This window comes from Tubulanus polymorphus, chromosome 10, assembly GCF_964204645.1.
Source record: "Tubulanus polymorphus chromosome 10, tnTubPoly1.2, whole genome shotgun sequence".
In the NCBI taxonomy this organism is placed as follows: Eukaryota; Metazoa; Nemertea; class Palaeonemertea; order Tubulaniformes; family Tubulanidae; genus Tubulanus; species Tubulanus polymorphus.
The window spans coordinates 13,683,193-13,704,296 of record NC_134034.1 but is presented as its reverse complement, the minus strand read 5'-3'; the positions used below and the strand labels follow the sequence as shown (position 1 = coordinate 13,704,296).

The following is a 21,104-nucleotide window of genomic DNA, read 5'->3' as shown; positions in this document are numbered from 1 at the left end:
GCTTGATTCAGAGTCACATCAAAATCAAACCGTGGAAATAAACTAGTCCACATGTGTGGAACTCGAACCACAGTCAAATTAAACCCGCATAACTGTGGAACTGGATCCACAGTCAAAATAAAGCCCACACAACTGTGGAACTGCATGGGCCCAGAATCATAAGAACCCACGGCTGTTGGTCTTGCGACTTAAAACAACAAAAATCATATTTTCCCTTTTCATTCAGCGTCGCTTCAAATCGAGACCAACTTCAACTCTGGCGCAGAGTGAAATTATACCGAATTATTCCGGGTTTACTAGAAGCGGACCAACTCTATCTCTCTATCTCTCTTGACGTCATTGACAAGTGTGTAAAAAGCGCTTGAAATTAATTTCGAGGCTAAGCACTGCCGCGGCGGAGAGATCGAGCCGGCTCGGGTCGGACTCTGCAGGTTGAAGTTGTTTGAGTTGTTGACGGTTAAAATGTTTGTCGTGGTACTCTGCTAAGCAGACGAGAGAAGAGGAAAGGGGATGATGTCGCAATGTCAACAGTAGGCAGGTGACTTCAATCCTCGCATGCCAGTTGCTTGCGATGCCTCCAGCCGGAAGGCGCGCGCGCACTCGCGTACTTGCTGAAAACATAAATATAACCCACAATATTTTCATGGTCCTGTGGGTTTTCAACGGCTAGTTTCTAAACTTGAATCCATTTCATTACCAAGTATCAGTCTACCTGATAACTTTGATTTTTGCGGATCTTAGGGTCTGATTCAGGGAGGGTGCAACCCAAAATAGGGCATATCGCAAAACTAAAAGGGCGCCTTACATGACAGGGAGGGTTTGCGCAACCCCCGCTGATACGCCCTGGTGTTTTCACAAAGAAATAACTCCGGCTTAAGGGGAGTGTTACGCCAAGACGGCCTAAAAAACAGCTCCAAGCCGTTCCCAACCCTAGCTCTAGGCCGCCCGTTACCTAACACTAACAGGATTCGAACCTGCGACCGCATGCCAGGCGTACGTGCTAACCACTAGACCATAGACAAGCCGCGATTAGACTGGTTGCCTGTCCCATTCAATATTGAGATAGATACCGGTAACCAGTCTAAGTCCCGATTGACGGCGTTTGTAAATATGTCCGGTCAGTGGTGACCAGTCAAGCGTGGTCGACACTATTCACCAAAGGTAGGCCTACCCTCTCATATTCTTTCAACAAGACTTCTGATCACGCGCCTATTAACAGCGGCGTAGTTACCGGTGCGGTTGGTCCGACACGGACCAATGGGCAATAATTACCAAGGTGGATCTTCTTTCTGATTCGTTCAAATTTGCATATAAGGTAAAGAGGTCGCCCGATTCTAAATCACCGTTAAACGGAAAATTTGGATTTGAAAAAAGAAATAATTTCAACGTTTCGATGTTTTAACTTGTCGCCTTCATGATTGTATATATTATAATACATATAATAAATATTTTTTTCTCGTGCGCGCGATTGAGCGAGCCCGTGGACCAAACAACAAGTATCGTCCTGCAGAACGATGTTGAGTGTACGGTACACTCTCCATCCGAACGAAGACAATGAGTTCAGTAAAGGCAAACACGAAGTCGAGAGCGTTTTGAAAAGTACTTCGTAACAGTTTTTAACGAGTAAATCCTTTCATGGAGCGGCGACAGTTGCACTTGTGCGCCCCCCGCAAGGAGCAAACACACGTGCGCGAGTACTCACATTGAAATCGACGTCTGAATATTCCAGATGAAAGGGAACGCGAGACATTTTCAAAAGATTTTTTTTTTTTGTTTGTTAATACGGATTCTTATCTTTGCGTATTTTTTCCAGGAATTGTCGGCATAACGTATCTATCAGAGGCGGGTCCTAGGGGGGTGCGTACACCCTCCCCCTGAAATTCTACATGGGAAAAGTTCCAGTTACATTAAACCCGCACAACTGTGGAACTGGATCCAGAGTCAAATTAAACCCACACAACTGTGGAACTGGATCCAGAGTCAAATTAAACCCACACAACTGTGGAACTGAGTCCAGAGTCAAATTAAACCCACATAACTGTGGAACTGAGTCCAGAGTCAAATTAAACCCCAAAACTGTGGAACTGAATCCATAATCAAAATTAAATCCACATAACTGTGGAACTGGAGCAAGAGACATATCAAACCCCACACAATTTTAGAAACTGGATCCACAGCTCAAATCAAAACAAGATCATCATTAATATTAGGTCAAATACAAGATTGTGAGTATTATCATTTATTCAATTAATAACATGATTTTACATCGATTGATGAAAACACCACCAAACATGAATTCATTGAACAAGCAAATGAGAAAAATGAATAATCTAATGATACCCTTACTACAGTCAAACTCGCTTAAATCGTCATCAGAAACGTGGCCCAAGTTGTTGCCACTATTTTTCAGTCCAAATTTTGTATTTCTTAGTGAATTCACTCACTCAGTGTAGAGAATGAAAGTCTTCATTTGGAAGTCAACATAACAACAACAATGATGATGATGATGATGAACTCCGACGATCAGGCGAGTTTGAATGTCAGTTATAACAGACATACTTTCAGGTACAGTTAAACCGGGTTAAAACGATTCCGTTAAACCGGTGATTCCAGCAGCATGATGTCCCAGCTCCGGCGATCACCGGTGATTCCGGCAGCATGATGTCCCAGCTCCGGAGTTGGATATGACAACATCACCTCAACCCACAAGATTCTTCTTAACGAGGGTCTTCGTACTGTACTATCATTGTTCGTTCTACAATTAGCTTCAAACGATAAATTAAATATATTAAATAAGTTAATTAAATATCAGCTATCTTTACAGTGTAAAAATGATTATTGAAATTAATAATTATCTAAACAAATTTCCTCTAGGTAACTCAAACAGCCACTTTACGACAACTTCCACTGGCAAACATTAACAACCTTCTTCAGCGGAAATATTGATTATCAAATATCAAAATTATTCCGAGTAGAATTTCAATGAGCAAACACTTTTTAGTTCCACGATCAACATCCCCCCCCCCCACACATAGACATCGTGGCTTTTATTTTGATCTACAGAAGCTTTCACAAAAGATGGCGGCCTCCACGATATCCCAAATTTAAATTTGCCGAATTAAATTTGCCTAAGATTGAATTTGTCGACTTTTAAAGTCCTTTTCACATTATCTAATTGTCCCCTATCGTGAGATTTGTTTTACCGCGATACAATCAGGGTGGCCATTTTTATTTGATTCGATTTTCCCTGACATGCACAGAGAGGGGGGCAATTGAGGGGGTGGCCATATTCTCTGAAAGATTCTATAAACCGCTTCATACATTGTACTGTTTGTATTAAACCATTTTGCTCGCCAAATATTTTGCCATATTTTAGCATAATCTCATTTAAATCAATGTTTCCGATTATTGCGACTTTTTATTGGTTTTCGGGTAGAGTTGATTTTTGAATTTCATGCAGTCATTGAAGAGGTTTCGATTGAGAATTTGCGCAGCACACAAAACACCACCAACCATCGCGCCGGAAAATCCACAAGTGAATACGTCTTGACCTGAAATACATTCGCAAAGAAAAAAAACGATTCATATCTTATTCTTCATAAAAATTAAAACTCTATAGGGGTCCAAGGACACACTGGGTAAATTGCTCGAATTGTTCGAGGCTATTTAGATGTTATAAGAAATGACCCTTGAACTCACTACAATCATAGAACATGTCATGAGTTACAAATTTGCAACTGATTGCCGTTCAACGCCCCCTGGTGAACATATATAGAAAGGAATTACCTTGAATTAAGCCACATTCATAGAACATGTCATGAGTTACAAATTTTACCAATATAAATGGAAAATCTTATATATTTCAATATCTAACTCGCCCTGGTGGGGAGAGAAAATGAATTAGATAATCCGAATTGCATGCGAGGAGATGTGATTTATACCAGTGACTTAACAATCATTGAATATCAAAACTTAAAGTTAAAACCTGTTGATAATTTCCTCAAAAAACATTTTTCCATCCCTCAAATGAAACCTGATGAGACAGTGTAATAGGTAAGGTATGACAAACCATTAAGAAGCCCAAAAGTCATATAATTCAGATCCTAATAAACACTACATGACCTTATATGGTATATAAAGACCCCACAACACGGCCATCTTGTGTCTAAAGCCTCCAAGTGGACTAAAAAGTAAATGCCAAAAAACATATGAAAAACTTCGTACCACATAGATAGAGTCCGGGAATATCAGTTTTTGGTCGCATTTCCATGACAACCTCCGGTGAAAATCGGGACCTCGTGTGATCGAGACCATAAATTTCTCCTTTGTTTGATCCGATGTAGTATTTGTTTGTAATTGGTGTTCCAGCTTCAATATATTCAACCTGTCAAAAAAAACATGTTTTTTTCAGATCAGAGACGTAATATAAATGTGAATTTAAGTATAATTCAGATTCTACCGCAGTAAGAGACAGAGTTTACTGTATTTCACAAACTCTTACTCAGTATTTGACACCAACTCGGGGTAGAATTTTACCAGTCTCAACTTTACCGCAGTAAGAGACAGAGTCTACTGTATTTCACAAACTCTTACTCAGTATTTGACACCAACTCGGGGTAGAATTTTACCGGTCTCAACTTTACCGCAGTAAGAGACAGAGTCTACTGTATTTCACAAACTCTTACTCAGTATTTGACACCAACTCGGGGTAGAATTTTACCAGTCTCAACTTTACCGCAGTAAGAGACAGAGTCTACTGTATTTCACAAACTCTTACTCAGTATTTGACAGCAACTCGGGGTAGAATTTTACCAGTCTCAACTTTACCGCAGTAAGAGACAGAGTCTACTGTATTTCACAAACTCTTACTCAGTATTTGACACCAACTCGGGGTAGAATTTTTACCAGTATCAACTTTACCGCAGTAAAAGACAGTATCAAAAATTTCGGCATAATCTAATATATGATTTACCTTATCTTTAAGTTGAGGGTACAGTTGCACCACCTGGTCCCACATTTTACGTTTGAGCTTCATTTTCCTATTTTCATACTCCTCTCCGCGATTTTTCACCCGTCCTGTCTCCCACTCGGAGAACCATTCCCACGGCGCCTCAGTTACAATGGCACACGTAGATTTATCTGTAATGCATCAGATAACTTCATACTTATCTCTCTTTAATGACGGTAGATTTCCTGATGTTTATAAGGGTATCTGTGAAACTAAGGTAAAGCCTAGAAGAACTGATATAAATCTCAGTATAGTTAACAAAAAAAACCCAGAAAAAGTTAATTTTCTAACAGTCTAGAGGTTAATTCTTAACCCTATCATCAGAGAAACTAAAATGATAAACTTTCTCTACAAATCTGCTGCGGGTTTTTTATTTGTAACCCTAGAAGAAACTGAACTTAGTTTTCATTTGAATTTAGTTTTATATTGAGTTCTGTAATTGATTTTTGTTGAGTTTCGAACGCGTTTGACAATCGTCAGGGATGACTATACGTTTTAGAATCACTCGCCTTATCACTGATTGGACGCGATCGATGCAACAAAACTTCAAACGCGCCTGTTATAATACAGTATATTGTTACTTACTTAACCCTTTCAGTGCAATGTATAAATCAGTGATAGATTTTGCTAATGTCTATTTATTAATTGATGAGACCTGTTTTTCTGGGATATTTTGCTTACTCTTTGGGATACATACCTCATTTATGTCTTAACAGAATGCCAAAAATCGCGGACAACAACTGAATATCTGATATATTTCCAGTTCTGTACCAATTAGATGGATTGGCAAAAAGACTCCTTAAGTCCAGTTGAATGAGAGAGAAAATCCTCCATTTTGTCAAATTTCTTGAATTTTTACATTGTCACCATGCCTACAAAATGAAGTTATTTTTCTTGTGGGGTCTCAACAACTAAATCAGGGTGGCGTAGGCATGGTAACAATGTTCAAATCCAAGAAATTTGACAAAATGGAGGATTTTCTCTCTCATTCAACTGGACTTAAGGAGTCTTTTTGCCAATCCATCTAATTGGTACAGAACTGGAAATATATCGGATATTCAGTTGTTGTCCGCGATTTTTGGCATTCTGTTAAGACATAAATGAGGTATGTACCCCAAAAAGTAAGCAAAATATCCCAGAAAAACAGGTCTCATCAATTAATAAATAGACATTAGTACATCGCACTACGGTGTATTGATGTAATTAGTTTCTATCTGTTTTGAAAGATGGCAGCACCTGTCAAACTAGTGAAATAATAGTAACTTACGATACACCGCACCATGGTGTAGATGTAATAATATAAACCGGTATGCCTGCAATTCAATGAATTGAGGTGAAGTTATTAAAAATTTTCAAATTATTTCCAGCACTTTCAGCACTGAAAAGGTTAAGCGTATTGTATTCAAAAAGTTTAGATGAAATTCTAAATTTCAAGAAATGATTTTTTACCGGGATAACGTTGGTCCCAGGTCGGGTCTTTAGCAGACGGAAACGATGTAAACAACAATGGTACATCATCTTCCATCGCTTCATCGAACGATTTATTCACAAATTCCTCCGTAATTCGATCGAAATCATTCCTAAAAACAACGGAAAACACAACAAATTATCTACAGTAAAATCTTTTTCATTATAAAACTACGACTTATCCTTTGACCATCCTCCAAAATAATCATTTTAGCCCGGGTTTTTCCATTAATAATTGCTCGGGAAATTTGCCTCAGTGGTTATACAACGAGTACTCTGATTGGTGTCATAAGTATTTGTGCAGCAAATCTGCGCAAGCGGTCTAGCGTGGCAGGGGTTTGCGCTGTGGCTGAGTGTAGCGATGCCATCAGTCAGGTTCGAATCCCTGCCGAGGGAAGATGGAAATTCATTGCTGAATCCAAGAACATGTCTATCCCACTATTACGTTCGAACGTCCAGCTTTACTTTAGTCTCGAGATCAACAATATTGGCTACTTTTAAAAGCAGTCACTCTAGAATAGTACATTTTCTGAAAGGCTTGAATTTTCATAGTGGCCATTTGAAAGAGTCAACCATCTAAATACGGGTTAAACAAAAATAAACCATATTCTCTCCTCTTACCCGGTGAAAGACCAACAGTTTTCTGCTTTCAATCCGTTCATTTCATTGCTTCCGCTCAAACCGACAAAAACGCAGAACCCTCCAACTCCGCACTCGACGCGCTTGTTTTGAATAAACTTCATCAATTCTGAGAAACGAAGAAAACGTCATCAGAAAATCGCCCGCGCCAAAACCGTGATTTCACGCGTGATATTGACCTACAGCCTGTTACACGCGTCTTCATTTTCAATTGGAAATGAACTACGAACACCAGACATTTTATCAGCACACCTTCACCACACAGAAGAGGGGTGCGGCTACAGATCGACAACCGCGTAAATTTCAAAGTGAAAAAAAAAACACGTACTTGATTTGACAGCAATCTCTTTCGGTAGCATTCCGGTGAAAGTGTTGATTAAACCAGCGTTTGAAATGATTCGCGGAGCAAAGATATCGAAGTCTCCTGAACTTTTATGTATGCGTACACCTGAAATATAATATACCAAGGTCACGTGGAGACATTAGTGATTTGACAGCAATCCAGTATTATGACAGGGCGATTGTAGATTTTGTAATAGTCAGGGTGGATGCTGGTGGCTTGAGGAGTAATAATCAGGGCAGATCTGGGCTACTTGCAAGCAAACTGTTATGTTCGAGAACTCTAAACTCCAGTTCCACAGTTGCATGAGTAATATTAACAATTTTCTGAATTTCTTTGAATTTTTACTAAACAAGTTTTTCAAAATCCGACTCTTGAGTCAAATGAATTGAAAATGAACTATTTCGACCCTCGAAGAGTCAAACTCACAACACGTGGAACCGGGTCTCGAGGTATAGATTCTATTTATTTCTATATTCACCGTAAGCTTTTCCTTTCTCGTTGAACAGAATCTGTTGCACGGGAGCTCGAACGAGAACTTTACCACCGCCTCGTTCAATACCGGGTATCATACTGTACGCGATTTCACTGGCGCCACCTACTGGATAGTATCCGCCGTAGAGGAAGTGATTCATAACGCACGCGTGCATCGTAGAACTCGAGTATTGAGGCAGTGTCCCTGTAACATCGGAAATAAAACACTTTTAGATTCCAAATGACATCATCGATCTACTGAAACGATCCCCATCAAATCCCCCTATGACATCATCCATCTATTGAAACGATCCCCATAAAATCCCCCTATGACATCATCGATCTACTGAAACGATCCCCATAAAATCCCCCTATGACATCGTACACCTATTGAAGTGATCCCCTCTGCTTGTTATCATCATCGAATTACACCTACCATAGTCTCCGAAACTGTAAGCAAGAACGGCTTTCAGCTCCTGATTGTCGGTTAACTCGTCTAAAACTTCAGCCAGACTTCGTTGCGAGTATTTGAAGAACTTTGACATCGCGTGTATGAGGCCGGTTTTAATCAGAATACGTCCGATCCAACGCGGTAGGAATTTCATCGTGATTTTACCCATGATGCTTTTCCGGGATTCCTAAAAAATTCACCCGATAGCTCAATACAAAGTGGAACCTCAGTTTCAAGCATCCCAAACATTGTTACAACGAACTTCAGCGCAACAGGAAATCTGTTCATTATTATGCAGTATGAAATTGTATCAAACTCGTGTTATTTGGGACGAAATTCGAGGTCTATAACATTTTACTTACGGCTAGAAATTTCATGTATCGATCGATTGCGATTTGCTCTTCGGGGAAATCTTTCACTAACTGATCGCGGAACTGTTTCCGACCGGCTCGTATCATATATTTCCTCGGTTTCATCGGATCGCCAAGGGCAACCTGAAAACAATGTCATAATTAGACAGGTAACATAGATACCCGTAATAACGGTTTCTCGCGATGTCATCAAGTTCAAATTCATGATTTGTCTACAAGGGCCAGTGTATCCTGAGGAAGAATAGTTTAAACATACAATGTCATAAGGATCGTTTAATGGAGTCCATTCGAGCTGTCCGTCAGTGATCTGTTTCATCAGAGTATCTGTAAGAGTTCCTGCAGTCATTTCACCGATGTAATGAATTCCTAAAATAACAACAACAAAATATTTAATACACAAATACAATAGACTCCTACTTAAACCAATAAACTTTGGGAATTTTGCTGTAATACATTTTGGAAAAGTCTCAATTTCTCAACTCAGTGTGAATATTCCTGGGGCTGGTTCCATAGTCAGGACTTAAGTCCAAAAGTGGTCTTAAATCTTAAGACTGGTCTTAAGCTGTTAGATTAGCTATAGAACTGAGAAAGTCTTAGACTGGTCTTAAGTCTAAGCCATGACTATGGAACCGGCCCCAGGGGCCAGTTGCATAGTTATGGCTTAGACTTAAGACCAGTCTAAGACCAACTTAGTTCTATAGCCAATCTAACAACTTAAGACCAGTCTTACGATTTAAGACCACTTTTGGACTTAAGTCACGACTGTGCAACTGGCCCCAGGAGCCCTATTTTGCATATCAAAAACATAGCATCACATTATGATTCATCCTTCAGCCAAATGAACTGATTATGAAGATAATTATTGAACTGTTGTTGTTTTTTGTTTTAAACACAACTGATTTTAATCATCTATGATGAAATCTCGGTCTGAAGAATATTCACACCGATACAAACTGTGACGACTTAACAAATGAAACCCACAGTTACTTCTGTAAAAACAGTTTATTTCTTTACAGTTTGAGGTCCAAACTAAACCTCATCATCAGAGGAACAAAAAATACAATAATTCATAAAATGGGTTTCATTTGTTAACTCCACACTGAGATTTACATCAGTTCACTGCAGTCCTGTGACGACTTCTTAACTCTTAAAACATAAATCAAAACACAAATCATATTTTCAAATATCCAGTTCCTTACCAACGTCGAATTCGAATCCTTTTTCGATGTAAGTATGGCAGCAGCCGCCGGCTTGGTCGTGTTGTTCTAACACTAAAACACGTTTACCGGCACGGGACAGCAACGCGGCGGTCGACAGTCCGCCGATCCCGCTGCCGATAACTATCGCGTCGAGTTTATCGGGAACTTTACGCATCGAGAAACCTGCGGATATTAGAAAATGAAAATCAATCGAACGAAATGACGATACAGTGACTATCAACGTGGCAAGTGAGGATCCACCAGGTGTCGCTAGTGAGCATGAGAACATCAACTACTGTGGCAATAGACGATTCCACTTGTGGCAAGTGAGGGTCCACCAGGTGTCAGAAGTGTGCAGTAGGACATCAACGACTGAGGATTGCGTGTTGATTTATTGCTAGGGACTGAGCTCAGGTAAAGGATTTACCTTTTGAGTTTTGAAACCCAGTTTGGTGTCTTAAAACTGGTTAAACGACTGACCTTGTTTCAGGACTTGATCGCGTTTCGCTTGGTCGAAAACCTTCGGTCTGGGCGGCTGAATTGTGCTGTCGGCGAACGGATTCGGTCCGGGTTTCTTCGATGAGAACAGCAAGGACAACGCGAACAGTAACACGTATAAACAGAACAGTCCCAGGATTACCTTCGGGTTCGCGATCAAATACTCAATAACATTCGTTACTAATCCCATTTTGATTTGTGAACGTTACACCTCCTACAAAAAAAAACAACTTCAAAGTTACAATAGGTTGAGAAGGTAGCCCTACTAAATCATACATAGGCCTAGGGACTCGTCACATGAATGAATGAATATATTTTTCTCAAATGTTTAATACATAATAACATAAATAACTAGTGTACATGGTCACTGAATCTATACATTCAAGCAGGACATCCCAAGCCCTAAGGGCTGTACCTAATTGGGGGATGCCCTGATGAAGCTGAGCAGACTGAAATTGAAGCAAGTTGAAATAGACGATATGATTAGACCTACCCAGGAACCTGGTTCAGTCAGAGGGACGAGGAGGCTATGAGTGACACGACAGACGGCGTCTCTCACTTAGTCTGAATAATACCAGTCGATGTTCTAGGGTTCCCCGAATCCCTGCTGCTGGGAAACAACGACGGAACGACTAACACCTCTCGACTCACCCAAACAAACTATGCTTTTAAAAAGCAAAAAATATAGAGAAAAGCAATTACGGTTGGAACACTAACTGAAACCTGATTTAATTATACCTCGACCAAATGCTCACGACGTCTCTATTTCTCGACGACGCAATAAACACTGATTGTAATTGGACTTCGAGTTTGACTGCCTATGTGTCGTGATAAGCTTTTGCCTTGGGACAGATAAGATAAGCTTTTTCATGACACGAACAGATACGAGGTGATAGGACGCGTTGAACTCTAGTTGACGTCATAAAATAAAAAACGAAAGCGATATCGCTTGTCATTTCACACGGCACGGGGACATTACCTCTTTCTTGAAGAAACGACACGGCCGCGACATTCGACATGCGATACGGCTTGTGCACAACTTACGTCGTACGACGAAAGATTTTATAATCGGGACTCAAATTTAAAAAAAAAAATGATTGATTGTTTTGGGTTTAATGGTTCTAATCTACGATTTTTTGGGAGGTTTCATTTTGTATTAACAAAACCTTGCTGATAAATAAATGTTCAATAAAGTGAAAATTGAATTGAATCCGTCGCCTAGCGCCCGAGCTTGAATTAATGCGCGTTAACGATAGTTGCTGAATCGACTCCAATCCCGTAGAAATACTCCTAAATTTTATTACACTATGTTCTACCGAAGTAATTATTGGATTTTCGACTTCAAAAATACTTTTTTCGTATTTTTCTGATGAAAAATCAACGACCTATTTTTCAACGAGGACTTATTTCTAAGCGGTAGTGATTGGTATAAACAATATGGCCGCCGCCGTCGACTTTATAGTTGAACTAAAAGATTGAAGCAATGTTGTTGTCGTTAGAAACAAAATAATTAGTGTTTTCACCTCGAAATGAAGATCGCGCATCGATTTGGAAGGTGGGGATAAAATAATGAAGGATTGATCAATTACGGTTTTCGATTAGGCCTTGATGCGGTTTTTTTGATAGAAAGAAAGTCAAGATTTTAGATTACCTGACCGGACGAATCGGAAAGATTCTAATAATTCTTCGACTTGACTCAGACTGACGTCTTCTGTATCTGCATCTGTGAAAGACATCCATCGATCACGACCAACCATCCGGCAATCACAAATTCCATTGTTAAATGGTTTGGTGATGTTCGCTATACTTCTCATCCTCACTTGCCAGTGTTTTCATCATTGCCTTTCGCGACAACGCGCCACCATGTAACAGTCCCTATTGCGGCATTATTCATTGAAATTGGCCCCAGACCCACCTCCGGGACGCAACCACTCACATTCATCGAATCCATGGATATCAACGATGGCTGGCTACGGGTAACACTACAGACCGCTATCATCAGTCCAATTTACTATTTTACTCCGTTTCAGGTTTTTACTGTAGTGAAAATTGAACTCGGTTAAGCAGGAAAAAACGCAACAGAAACAAAATGGCGGCCGTGAAACCCGTACAACCGATATCGGCCGGGTTCGGCAGCGGTAACGCGGGTCCGCTAACGAACAGTTTCAAAATACCGATGATGAAAGGCGAAGATGAGAGGGAGGATGAATTGTTGGTTTTGAGTTCGCGATCTCAGAAACAAACGGCGTCGACGGGCAGACGTAGTTTTGATATAACGACTATGCAGCTGATAGCTCCGCGAAAACACGGGCCGGAACTCGTACCAAATCATCTGTTAGAAACAAGTAAGTTGTAACGGGATCATGAAACTGGACCAGGGATTTAGAAAGTTTCGGCGGTTTATTTTTTATTCAGGGGTATATTCTGTATACAGTCAGCTCAATGCTATTCAGTATTCAGCATTTCAATTTTCATCGAGTATCCACTAGATGTGCTCAGAATGGTTTACCAACTTTAATCATTAAATAAGGGATTTGTGTTTGAATGCCATGGTAAAGGATTCAGTTGCTGAAAGGTTGTTTAATTTCAACCAGTGTTTAAATACCATGATACTAGGTTGCTGTATTTGTAACATTATTCTCTTTGTTTCCGTTGTAGAAATATATTCGAAAGTCGCTCAGAACTCGGTGGTACAAGCGCGACCTTCCGTTTTACACTTCGAGGTCGGACGAACGAACAATTTAGAATTACGCCTAGCGAACGTTTCTACGGAAGTTCAACGATATCACATAATTCCACCGCAAACTAAATATTTCAACATCAAATACACGAAAAATGTAAGTCGACATCACATTGAAATAAACTAGAGTAACATCCGAAACCACATTTACATTAGTTTACAATGATTGACCACCACACATGATTTAAAGGCCCAATTTGGTACATTGTTTTGTATTAACCCTTTCAGTGCTGACTAATCAATACCCTAAAGTGCTGGAGATAATTTGAAAATTTCTAAAAATTCCACCCTAGTGTTTTGAATAACGGGAATACCACTATAGTGCGTCTACACCACGGCGCGGTGTATCGTTAATTACTAGTATTTCACTATGTTTGACAGGTGCTGCCATCTTCAAGAGAGATAATTACTAATTACATCAATACACCGCGGTGTACTGGCAAAATCTATCACTGATTAATACACCGCACTGAAAGGGTTAATGTGTATAGATTCTGAAATGAGAAGCTTTAGTCATATATTTAAACCCCTTCCCTTAGAAGCAGATGTACCGCTTTAGTCATATAGTATCTATGCCTCATGTTGTATATTATCGGTATGGTTTACTTTAGTTGATGATTTATAAGTTTTTTTCTGTTTTTCTCAATCGAAACAGGAAAGATTAGTGCCGGGTTTAACTCTAGACTGCATCGTCGAGTTCAATCCCGATGAATGGAGGTATTACTACGATTGTATTCGTATTCATTGTCAGGTATGAAAAACGTTTAAAAAAAGCGAGTTTTTCTAGTATAAACTATTTCTTTAACACGATAATTCCGATTTTCATCTTCTATTTCTATTGTTTAGGGAGATGACAACCTCGTGATTCCTATTCACGCTTATCCCACGATGAACATGGCCGATTTTCCGCGACAGTTAGATTTTAATTCTATTCCAGTTGGTCAGAGGTGAGTTTGATAAGTGTAGGCCAGTTGCAAGTTGTATTTAGAATCAATCAAAGTGCCTTATAACAAGAACTTCTAATGTTTCATAATGTTGATATCGGATTGTTTGCTCCAGAAAACTATTTCTGTTTAATTTGAATGAATGTATTTGTTCTCTGTTTTTCAGTGCGACTCGTACGGTTCAGCTACGTTCAGACAATGCTCCCATTGAGTTTGAATATCAAATATCGATATTACAGCCTCATCCTGCATTTACTGTCGAACCAATGGCTGGTAAGTTGAACTTTTACATGTACAGCCATTAAACATGTTCATGTGAATTCACAGGTACATGTGCAGCCATTTAACATGTTCATGTGAATTCACAGGTACATGTGCAGCTATTAAACATGTTCATGTGAATTCACAGGTACATGTGCAGCTATTAAACATGTTCATGTAAATTCACAGGTACATGTTCAGCTATTAAACATGTTCATGTGAATTCACAGGTACATGTTCAGCTATTAAACATGTTCATGTGAATTCACAGGTACATGTGCAGCCATTAAACATGTTCATGTGAATTCACAGGTACATGTTCAGCTGTGAGACATGTTTCATCTATTTGACAGGTACGATTCGACCGTACGAAGCAGTCGATATAAACGTTACTTTTTCGCCTTCCGAATTTTCAACTTCCGTCATGAAAATGCAAGTGACAACTTCACAGTTTAATTCTAAACCGATGGTCTGCGTAGTCAGCGGTAACAGTACTCCTGGATTACTCAAGTAAGTAAAATACCTGGACCCAGTTCCACAGTTCTGAGTTAGAGTTTGAGTTAGAGTTAGTTCATTTTCAATGAGTTATCTCAGAGTTAAATCATAACTCAGAACTGTGGAACTGGACCCTGACTGTTTATTGTAACATGCACTTCGAATGTGTTCATGTAAAAGACATTGCCAATTTGAATAAAACATCATGCTTGAATAAAATGTGCCTCGATGTAACATGTGCAAGTTTGTATGACATGTGCCTGTTTATACAAAATGTTCATGTCACATGTATGTGTTTATTCAACAGGGAAATATCGATGCAGTCGTATCCGGAACTGAACGAAACGGTTTTAGATCCGGTCAATGTGTCTCCAATCGGTCGTTCGAGAACAAAGAGAAAAATAAAACCTTCCTCGCAAGAAGCTTCCGGATTTACAAAGGTTTGTACACTCATACAAACAGAAATTAAAGCTGAATCAGTTGAGAATGGCAATATCCGTGATAAGACTTGATGAGTAAGAATCCCACAATATATGAACAATTCTAAAAAGTTTATTTAGAATTGGAAATATTTCTGGTGATTAGACGAGAAGATACACAATATCCGTGTATGATGATGACGAGAGAAATCCCACAATAACGAAGCCAAGATTGAAAAATTCTATATCAGAATGATTATATTTGAGGAGCGACGTTTCGGCTAACAACTGTAACCATCATCAGGCGTACTTTTAAATCTTGGCTTCGTTATTGTGGGATTTCTCTTGTCATTTCTGGTGGTTGCTACTACCCTTCTTCAATCTTAACAACGTCTCTATTCTGGTTATGTTTTTATCTGAAGGTGATGGAAAAGTCGGGGATTTCGTTTCCGGTAGATTTGAACACACCGTACGCGGTGGCGTGCGTGCTGAATCAGGAACCGGGGAAATTACGAGCTAAAGATATGAGAGAAGCAATTCACACGAAACGTGGGTCGACGGCATCCACGAGACAAATGAAGGTATGTCGCGTTCGAAAACAGCACTTAGTTATACAGTTTTTTGCTTCATCTTTGACTCCTGGGTTCAGTAAGTGAAAAAATTAAGCTTTACTCTTTAAGTGCTGACTTATCCTTACCCTAAAATGCTGGAGTTTGAAGATTTTGAGAAAATAATAACTGTTGAAAAAGATAGTCTGCTCGAAAACTCAGGGTGGCTACTTACCAACAGTCTCCGTCTTTGTGTCTAACTGTGTTAATTGATTGAATTTGGAGCGGATCAAGTCATGAAAAAATTACGTGCATGTCAGGGAAAAGACAGGGGAATTCAAACCATATAAAAGTGTCCATCCTGTTGTAACTTCTCCAAAAATTTCCTGTTCAAAAATGACGTCTGATGAAGAATAACATCCATTATTGTTGCAGGAAGCGATGTTTGAACACGCGGTTCGTCAAGACGTCTACGAAGAGCGTCAGAATCAGCTGCGCTGGCAGGTCAAGGTCGGCGACGAGGGAATGACGACGAACGAGCGAACAGACGTGTTAGAAACGAGAAAACAGGCGTGGAGCGATTACAAGGTATGAACACCAGGGGGCGCTTTCAGACAGTATGGGGCCCAAAGTAATCCTACTCTCGACAATATAAGAAATTGAGAAGTATAAATGGCATATTCATATCCAGCCAGTAGACCCTTCTGTTTAAGATGCTAAATCCCTTATGACATCATCAAATCCCTGGTAGTCAATTCGATGAAATCATTGGTGGATTTAGGGGGCTGTATTTTGAAATTTCCTCAAAAACAATTCAGTCGACAGTGAGGCTGCTGTAAACAATGAAGAGAATCATTATGATTTCAGTCTCCACGATACGGATTTAGATTCGAACCTGACGATGATCTCGAATGTGAGATGGAAACGTCAATTTTTTAACTGTTTATCCGTATATAGTGGGTTTTATCATATTAAAGATGTAGGTTATTTGTGGTTTTTCTTTCAGTATAATCGGGGCGATCCTCTCGTTGATGTTGAACTCGAAAGAGTGAAAACTGAATCGAGTTACCGCAAAACGATGAGGGATGCGAGCGAGGTAAGCTTTAGAGGACAGCACTGGTACTTCATGGTTAAACATTTTGAGTAAAACTCCCGGCCTTGAGATTTGTTTTCGTGCAGATAGAATTTGAGATTTAAACTTTAAAAGATTGCTAAAAATCAGTTATTTACAATACACCGCACTGCAGTGTAGATACAATTTTACGCAATAGAATTTTCAAAAAATTGTATATCCCGCTCATGAAGGTAAGAATTGGTCATCAGTGAAACCGAAATGGTTCAAATTTTGAATCTTTCTTTTCTAGTTGGCGAAAGAAGACACAAAGTTTGATATGTATAGTAACGACTCGTGGGCGGTGAGATACTACGCGTTGAACCGGTTCGCACAGGTCGCCCGCAAAATCGTGCTTCGTCAGAGAATCGACTACAAACTGTCGTTATTGAAACCACTCGTCGATGAGTGTAAAAACAGTAAAAATCCATACGTTTCACCGAGTAAGTTCTGTAGACCTTGAGACGTTGAATTGTTGCGATTGATAAAACTGAAACGCTGAATGAAGTCATCAATATATTGAGTCATTTAGACTGAAATATCGACTCATTGTAGCCACTTAGGCTTAGAATTTTCATCGTTGAAGTCACTGTGACTGAAACATCGATTAAACGTCATTTAGACAGAAATATTGTTGAATCTTGTTGTCAGGGACATTCAATTGTTAAGGTTGCGTGTACGAAGACCAAGAAATTTAAACGTTGAAGTCACTGTGACTAAAACTGGGAAGTGGATGACATCATTGAGCCAAAATGGAAGTCATAAACGCATCGAGTTTTAGATCATTGCTTTAGATTGAAATGTTAGGATTTCTGAATTTTGAAGGTCGAATTTTACAAGAAAAAGAAGACGCGGAAAAAGGAGATGAAATAGATACAGTTTTATCCGCGGAGAAAGTCAAATCGGTCACATTTCCTACCTACGTGCCTCCTAATGTTAAAGATGACATGGTAAATAAACCTTCAACAAATATTTGCAGAAATCCATGATTTATGCCCTTGTACCTGCACATATTTGTTTGAACATTTTTCAGGCACCGGACGCTTTAGATAAAATCCCCGTCGATCCGACGATCGTCGACGTGAAAAAGAAGGTTCCGTATTTCAACCTGAAAGTACCGCAACAATACAAGCTGCACGGTTACCACGCATTCGATGTACACGAAGTTGCCAGCGGTTACGTGCCACCGAATCTCGCTAAACCATTACGTACCGGAGCTGAGGTAAATATTACGCGCTTAATTCTCAACAATTTTGCCATTTGTTTTTGGGTTAATAACGCTAATGTGGCAAGTTGAGATCCACCAGGTGTCACTAGTGTGCAGTAGGACATCAACTACTGCGGCAATAGAGGATTCAACTTGTTGCAAGTGAGGATCCACCAGGTGTCACTAGTGTAGACTACCACTACTGTGGCAGCGGAACTTGGCCGTATCATTTCATATCATGACTAGTGATTGTTTGATTTTGTTCATTTTCCAGGATGAAGTTATCAATTTGCCGGCCACAATGCCGTCCCTATTACCGGTTGAGTTCGCCGATGAAACAATCGAGGGTGACCTACGTCTGGAAGACTTAGAGGGCGGCGCCGAGGAGGAATCACTGACTGCGTTAAAACCACCCGAATCACTATTCAAATCAATCAAATATCCACCTTTACATATTTTTGTAAGTTCTTTCATGAAACGAGTCCAACTAAAAGTGCAAGAAATTGGAAATGGACTAATTTTGACTGTAGAGTTAAAGTAATTGTAAAATTAGTAATTTTCACTGCACAACTGTATTATTGAATCAATCCTGAAAGTTGATTGACTTATTTACAGAATCCCGAGCCTGGTTTACAAGTCTACCAGCCACCTCTACCGTACGCTGAAACTGATCCCGATTATCACTTGTGTCCTATACCACGTTATACCTGTCAAAATAAAGATAGTCCTCATTCATCAACGCAGAAACAATTCCTCGATAAGGACGTAAGTAGATATTTCACTGAATTGAGAATCAGGGAACTCGGTAGCGTGTTGAGACTGCTGTAAATATTTCACCGAGTTGAGAATCATGGAGTGTTGTGGCCCTATACCAAGTTGATGTTACGGCATCTCATGAAATGTGTTTTGCTTTCAGGATGTTGTAAAAGGTTTAATGACGTGGAAGAAGTTTCCGTCTCAGGGTCTGACATCGTTGGCGAACACGCCGACCTTAACGAACGTGTGGATGGCTCGCTGGTCGAACCCGTTCAGTAGCGAGCTGTTACCGGACACTGTTCCTGCTCTGTTTGACGGGTTACCAGAACACGATAAAACAAACATCATCGAAGATGACGAGTAAGTATCGAGCAGACAACACTGGTTACATCTTACATGTGCATGTTGTCTTACATGTTACATATACATGTGATTAGTTCGACAATCTAAGAGATAAGTTAGTCTTCAGTAGACGGACACATTGCATCTATTGTATGTGTGTTATCTTAACATGTACAAATTTTCCAGGTAGATATAATTCCCTTGTATCATTATAAAGAAAGTTTGTTTCTTATGTATATTTGTAGAGATACTGAGGGTAAGGTGATGTTAACGCCGCAAATGGTAAACGCACAATTTTCATTGGTCGACATTGACGCCGAAACTTCTACGGAAAAACCCAAAGAGTAAGTATCGCCCTCTATTAGGAACGGGTTCAACAGTTGTGAGTTTGAGTTGAAATGAGTTCAGTACTGATGTTCTGACCCAATCAGAACCTTGAAACTCTGTGCATGCAATTGGAAAACTAACCCTAAAAACCCCTCTTGTGTGTTGTTTTTCTAGGGATATGTTTCCATTTGGAAATAAGATGCCGGCTACGAATATCCCGGTATCGGCGACCGGCCCGGTTCCCAGGTACGTTTAACCCCTTAACTCTTCACCACTAAATATGAATTTTCGAAAAACACAAAAATAACATCGATTTTCGATTTCTTTCCGCAGAGAAAAACGCGAACAAGAATTGGACTTTTTCCTGAACAAGAAATACGATCGACTCGGTCAGAAAATAAAATCGCGGATTAAACACATGTCAGGACTGACAGTGAACAAGGACCTTTTACTGAAATAAACACGTATTTTGTTCATTGAACTTATTTTTCAAAATTGAATGATTAAATCACTGCGTTCTCCTCCTCTCGTCTTGTAGAGTAGAGTTAACGATACGTTTTCAGGGCGCTTTGCTATTTATGAGACTGTCCCTCGAAATTGTATGTGCCCAGTTTATTTAAAGACATTTTATGTCGAAAATAAATCTGTAAGCAAAGAAAAAGTTTAATACATTCCTCGATATTAATGTCTATATTTTTCATCTAAAAATAAGAATTGTGATTTATGACGACTTCGTTCCGTCCACGTGTTTCATTTAGTATAAAAACTTATATATAATGTTAGATTATAATGAAATGATTATCTTAAATATATTGTGATAAAGTTGTTAAAAAAAGCCTTTTTGAGTCAGTTTTTGGATGTGTTTCTTTGATGGGCAAATGCCAATCTCTCAATTGGGAACCATTCGACCTTGATTTCTTCAAACACCCGTAGCTTTGCACGGATGCCGTTATGTAGGTATATATAATGGACTGTTACTGTCGCCGAGTTGAGAATCTGAGAAACTCTTCAGTGAAGAAAACCGTGTGAATATTTCGTCGAGATTGGCATCAGGGTAGCGTTGAGACTACTGTAAATATTTCACCGAGTTGAGAATCAGGGAGGGACTGCTGTAAATATTTCACCGAGTTGACAATCAGGGAAGTCGGTAGCGTGTTGAGACTACTGTAAATATTTCACCAAGTTGAGAATCAGGGAACTCGATAACGCTGACTTGGAACTCTGGATCGGAGAACAAACTTCGATTTGTATGAATTAAATAAAATCAGTTTATTACGTGATTACGCTTTCTGCAGCGCGAGCGAGCGATCATTGAGCGAGCGATCATCGATCAAAATAATACATCGTCTGTCGCTGTTACCATGACATCAGCTGAAGGGATAAAATTCGCCCACCAACAAACTATTCAATTCCAAAACTCACATTTCGTCTGGAACATTATTCTGTGAGTGGAGTTATTTTTGTTCGGAAAAAAAATCGGAAATTAATTCGTCATTGAATATTTTTT

The 21,104-nt window shown here is 39.5% G+C and overlaps 2 protein-coding genes across 6 annotated transcripts; one reads left to right on the top strand and one right to left on the bottom strand.

Annotated features, from left to right (window-relative positions):
• Positions 1 to 2,223: 2,223 nt before the first annotated feature.
• Positions 2,224 to 11,457, bottom strand: LOC141911732 (all-trans-retinol 13,14-reductase-like). 5 transcript variants are annotated; one of them, XM_074802752.1, is made up of 14 exons: positions 11,427 to 11,457; positions 10,941 to 11,112; positions 10,430 to 10,661; positions 9,950 to 10,132; positions 9,007 to 9,116; positions 8,742 to 8,873; positions 8,365 to 8,566; positions 7,936 to 8,133; positions 7,443 to 7,562; positions 7,097 to 7,223; positions 6,458 to 6,588; positions 4,973 to 5,139; positions 4,225 to 4,384; positions 2,224 to 3,551 (listed from the first exon to the last, which is right to left on the bottom strand). In XM_074802752.1, the coding sequence occupies exons 3-14, from the start codon at positions 10,635 to 10,637 to the stop codon at positions 3,406 to 3,408; spliced, it is 1,884 nt and encodes a 627-aa protein (XP_074658853.1). In that variant the 5' UTR covers positions 10,638 to 10,661; positions 10,941 to 11,112; positions 11,427 to 11,457; the 3' UTR covers positions 2,224 to 3,405. The 5 variants fall into 5 exon arrangements, with proteins under 5 accessions (XP_074658853.1, XP_074658852.1, XP_074658856.1 ...); XM_074802751.1 differs by lacking the exon at positions 11,427 to 11,457 and adding an exon at positions 11,186 to 11,275 and having other exon boundaries at positions 10,941 to 11,107; XM_074802755.1 differs by lacking the exon at positions 10,941 to 11,112 and having other exon boundaries at positions 11,427 to 11,447.
• Positions 11,458 to 11,867: 410 nt separating this feature from the next.
• LOC141911807 (cilia- and flagella-associated protein 221-like) lies at positions 11,868 to 20,340 on the top strand. Its single transcript, XM_074802860.1, has 20 exons — positions 11,868 to 12,002; positions 12,478 to 12,792; positions 13,106 to 13,284; positions 13,843 to 13,938; positions 14,034 to 14,134; positions 14,298 to 14,404; positions 14,746 to 14,902; positions 15,195 to 15,327; positions 15,729 to 15,887; positions 16,290 to 16,442; positions 16,861 to 16,950; positions 17,219 to 17,408; positions 17,791 to 17,915; positions 17,999 to 18,187; positions 18,447 to 18,632; positions 18,788 to 18,937; positions 19,089 to 19,288; positions 19,516 to 19,614; positions 19,772 to 19,843; positions 19,931 to 20,340. Exons 2-20 carry the CDS (start codon positions 12,537 to 12,539, stop codon positions 20,055 to 20,057), a joined length of 2,769 nt encoding a protein of 922 aa, XP_074658961.1. The 5' UTR covers positions 11,868 to 12,002; positions 12,478 to 12,536; the 3' UTR covers positions 20,058 to 20,340.
• The last annotated feature ends 764 nt before the right edge of the window (positions 20,341 to 21,104 follow it).

What these genes read in the sequence shown, in the direction of transcription:
- LOC141911732 (XM_074802752.1), bottom strand. Translation starts at nt 10,637, where the DNA reads ATGGGATTAGTAACGAATGTTATTGAGTATTTGATCGCGAACCCGAAG. An exon ending in TAAACGATCCTTATGACATT is followed by an intron (nt 8,874 to 9,006) that starts GTATGTTTAAAC and finishes CATTGTTTTCAG; the next exon opens with GTTGCCCTTGGCGATCCGAT. An exon ending in GATACATGAAATTTCTAGCC is followed by an intron (nt 8,567 to 8,741) that starts GTAAGTAAAATG and finishes TGAATTTTTTAG; the next exon opens with GAATCCCGGAAAAGCATCAT.
- LOC141911807 (XM_074802860.1), top strand. Translation starts at nt 12,537, where the DNA reads ATGGCGGCCGTGAAACCCGTACAACCGATATCGGCCGGGTTCGGCAGC. An exon ending in AGGCGTGGAGCGATTACAAG is followed by an intron (nt 16,443 to 16,860) that starts GTATGAACACCA and finishes TTTTTCTTTCAG; the next exon opens with TATAATCGGGGCGATCCTCT. An exon ending in ATCCACCTTTACATATTTTT is followed by an intron (nt 18,633 to 18,787) that starts GTAAGTTCTTTC and finishes ACTTATTTACAG; the next exon opens with AATCCCGAGCCTGGTTTACA.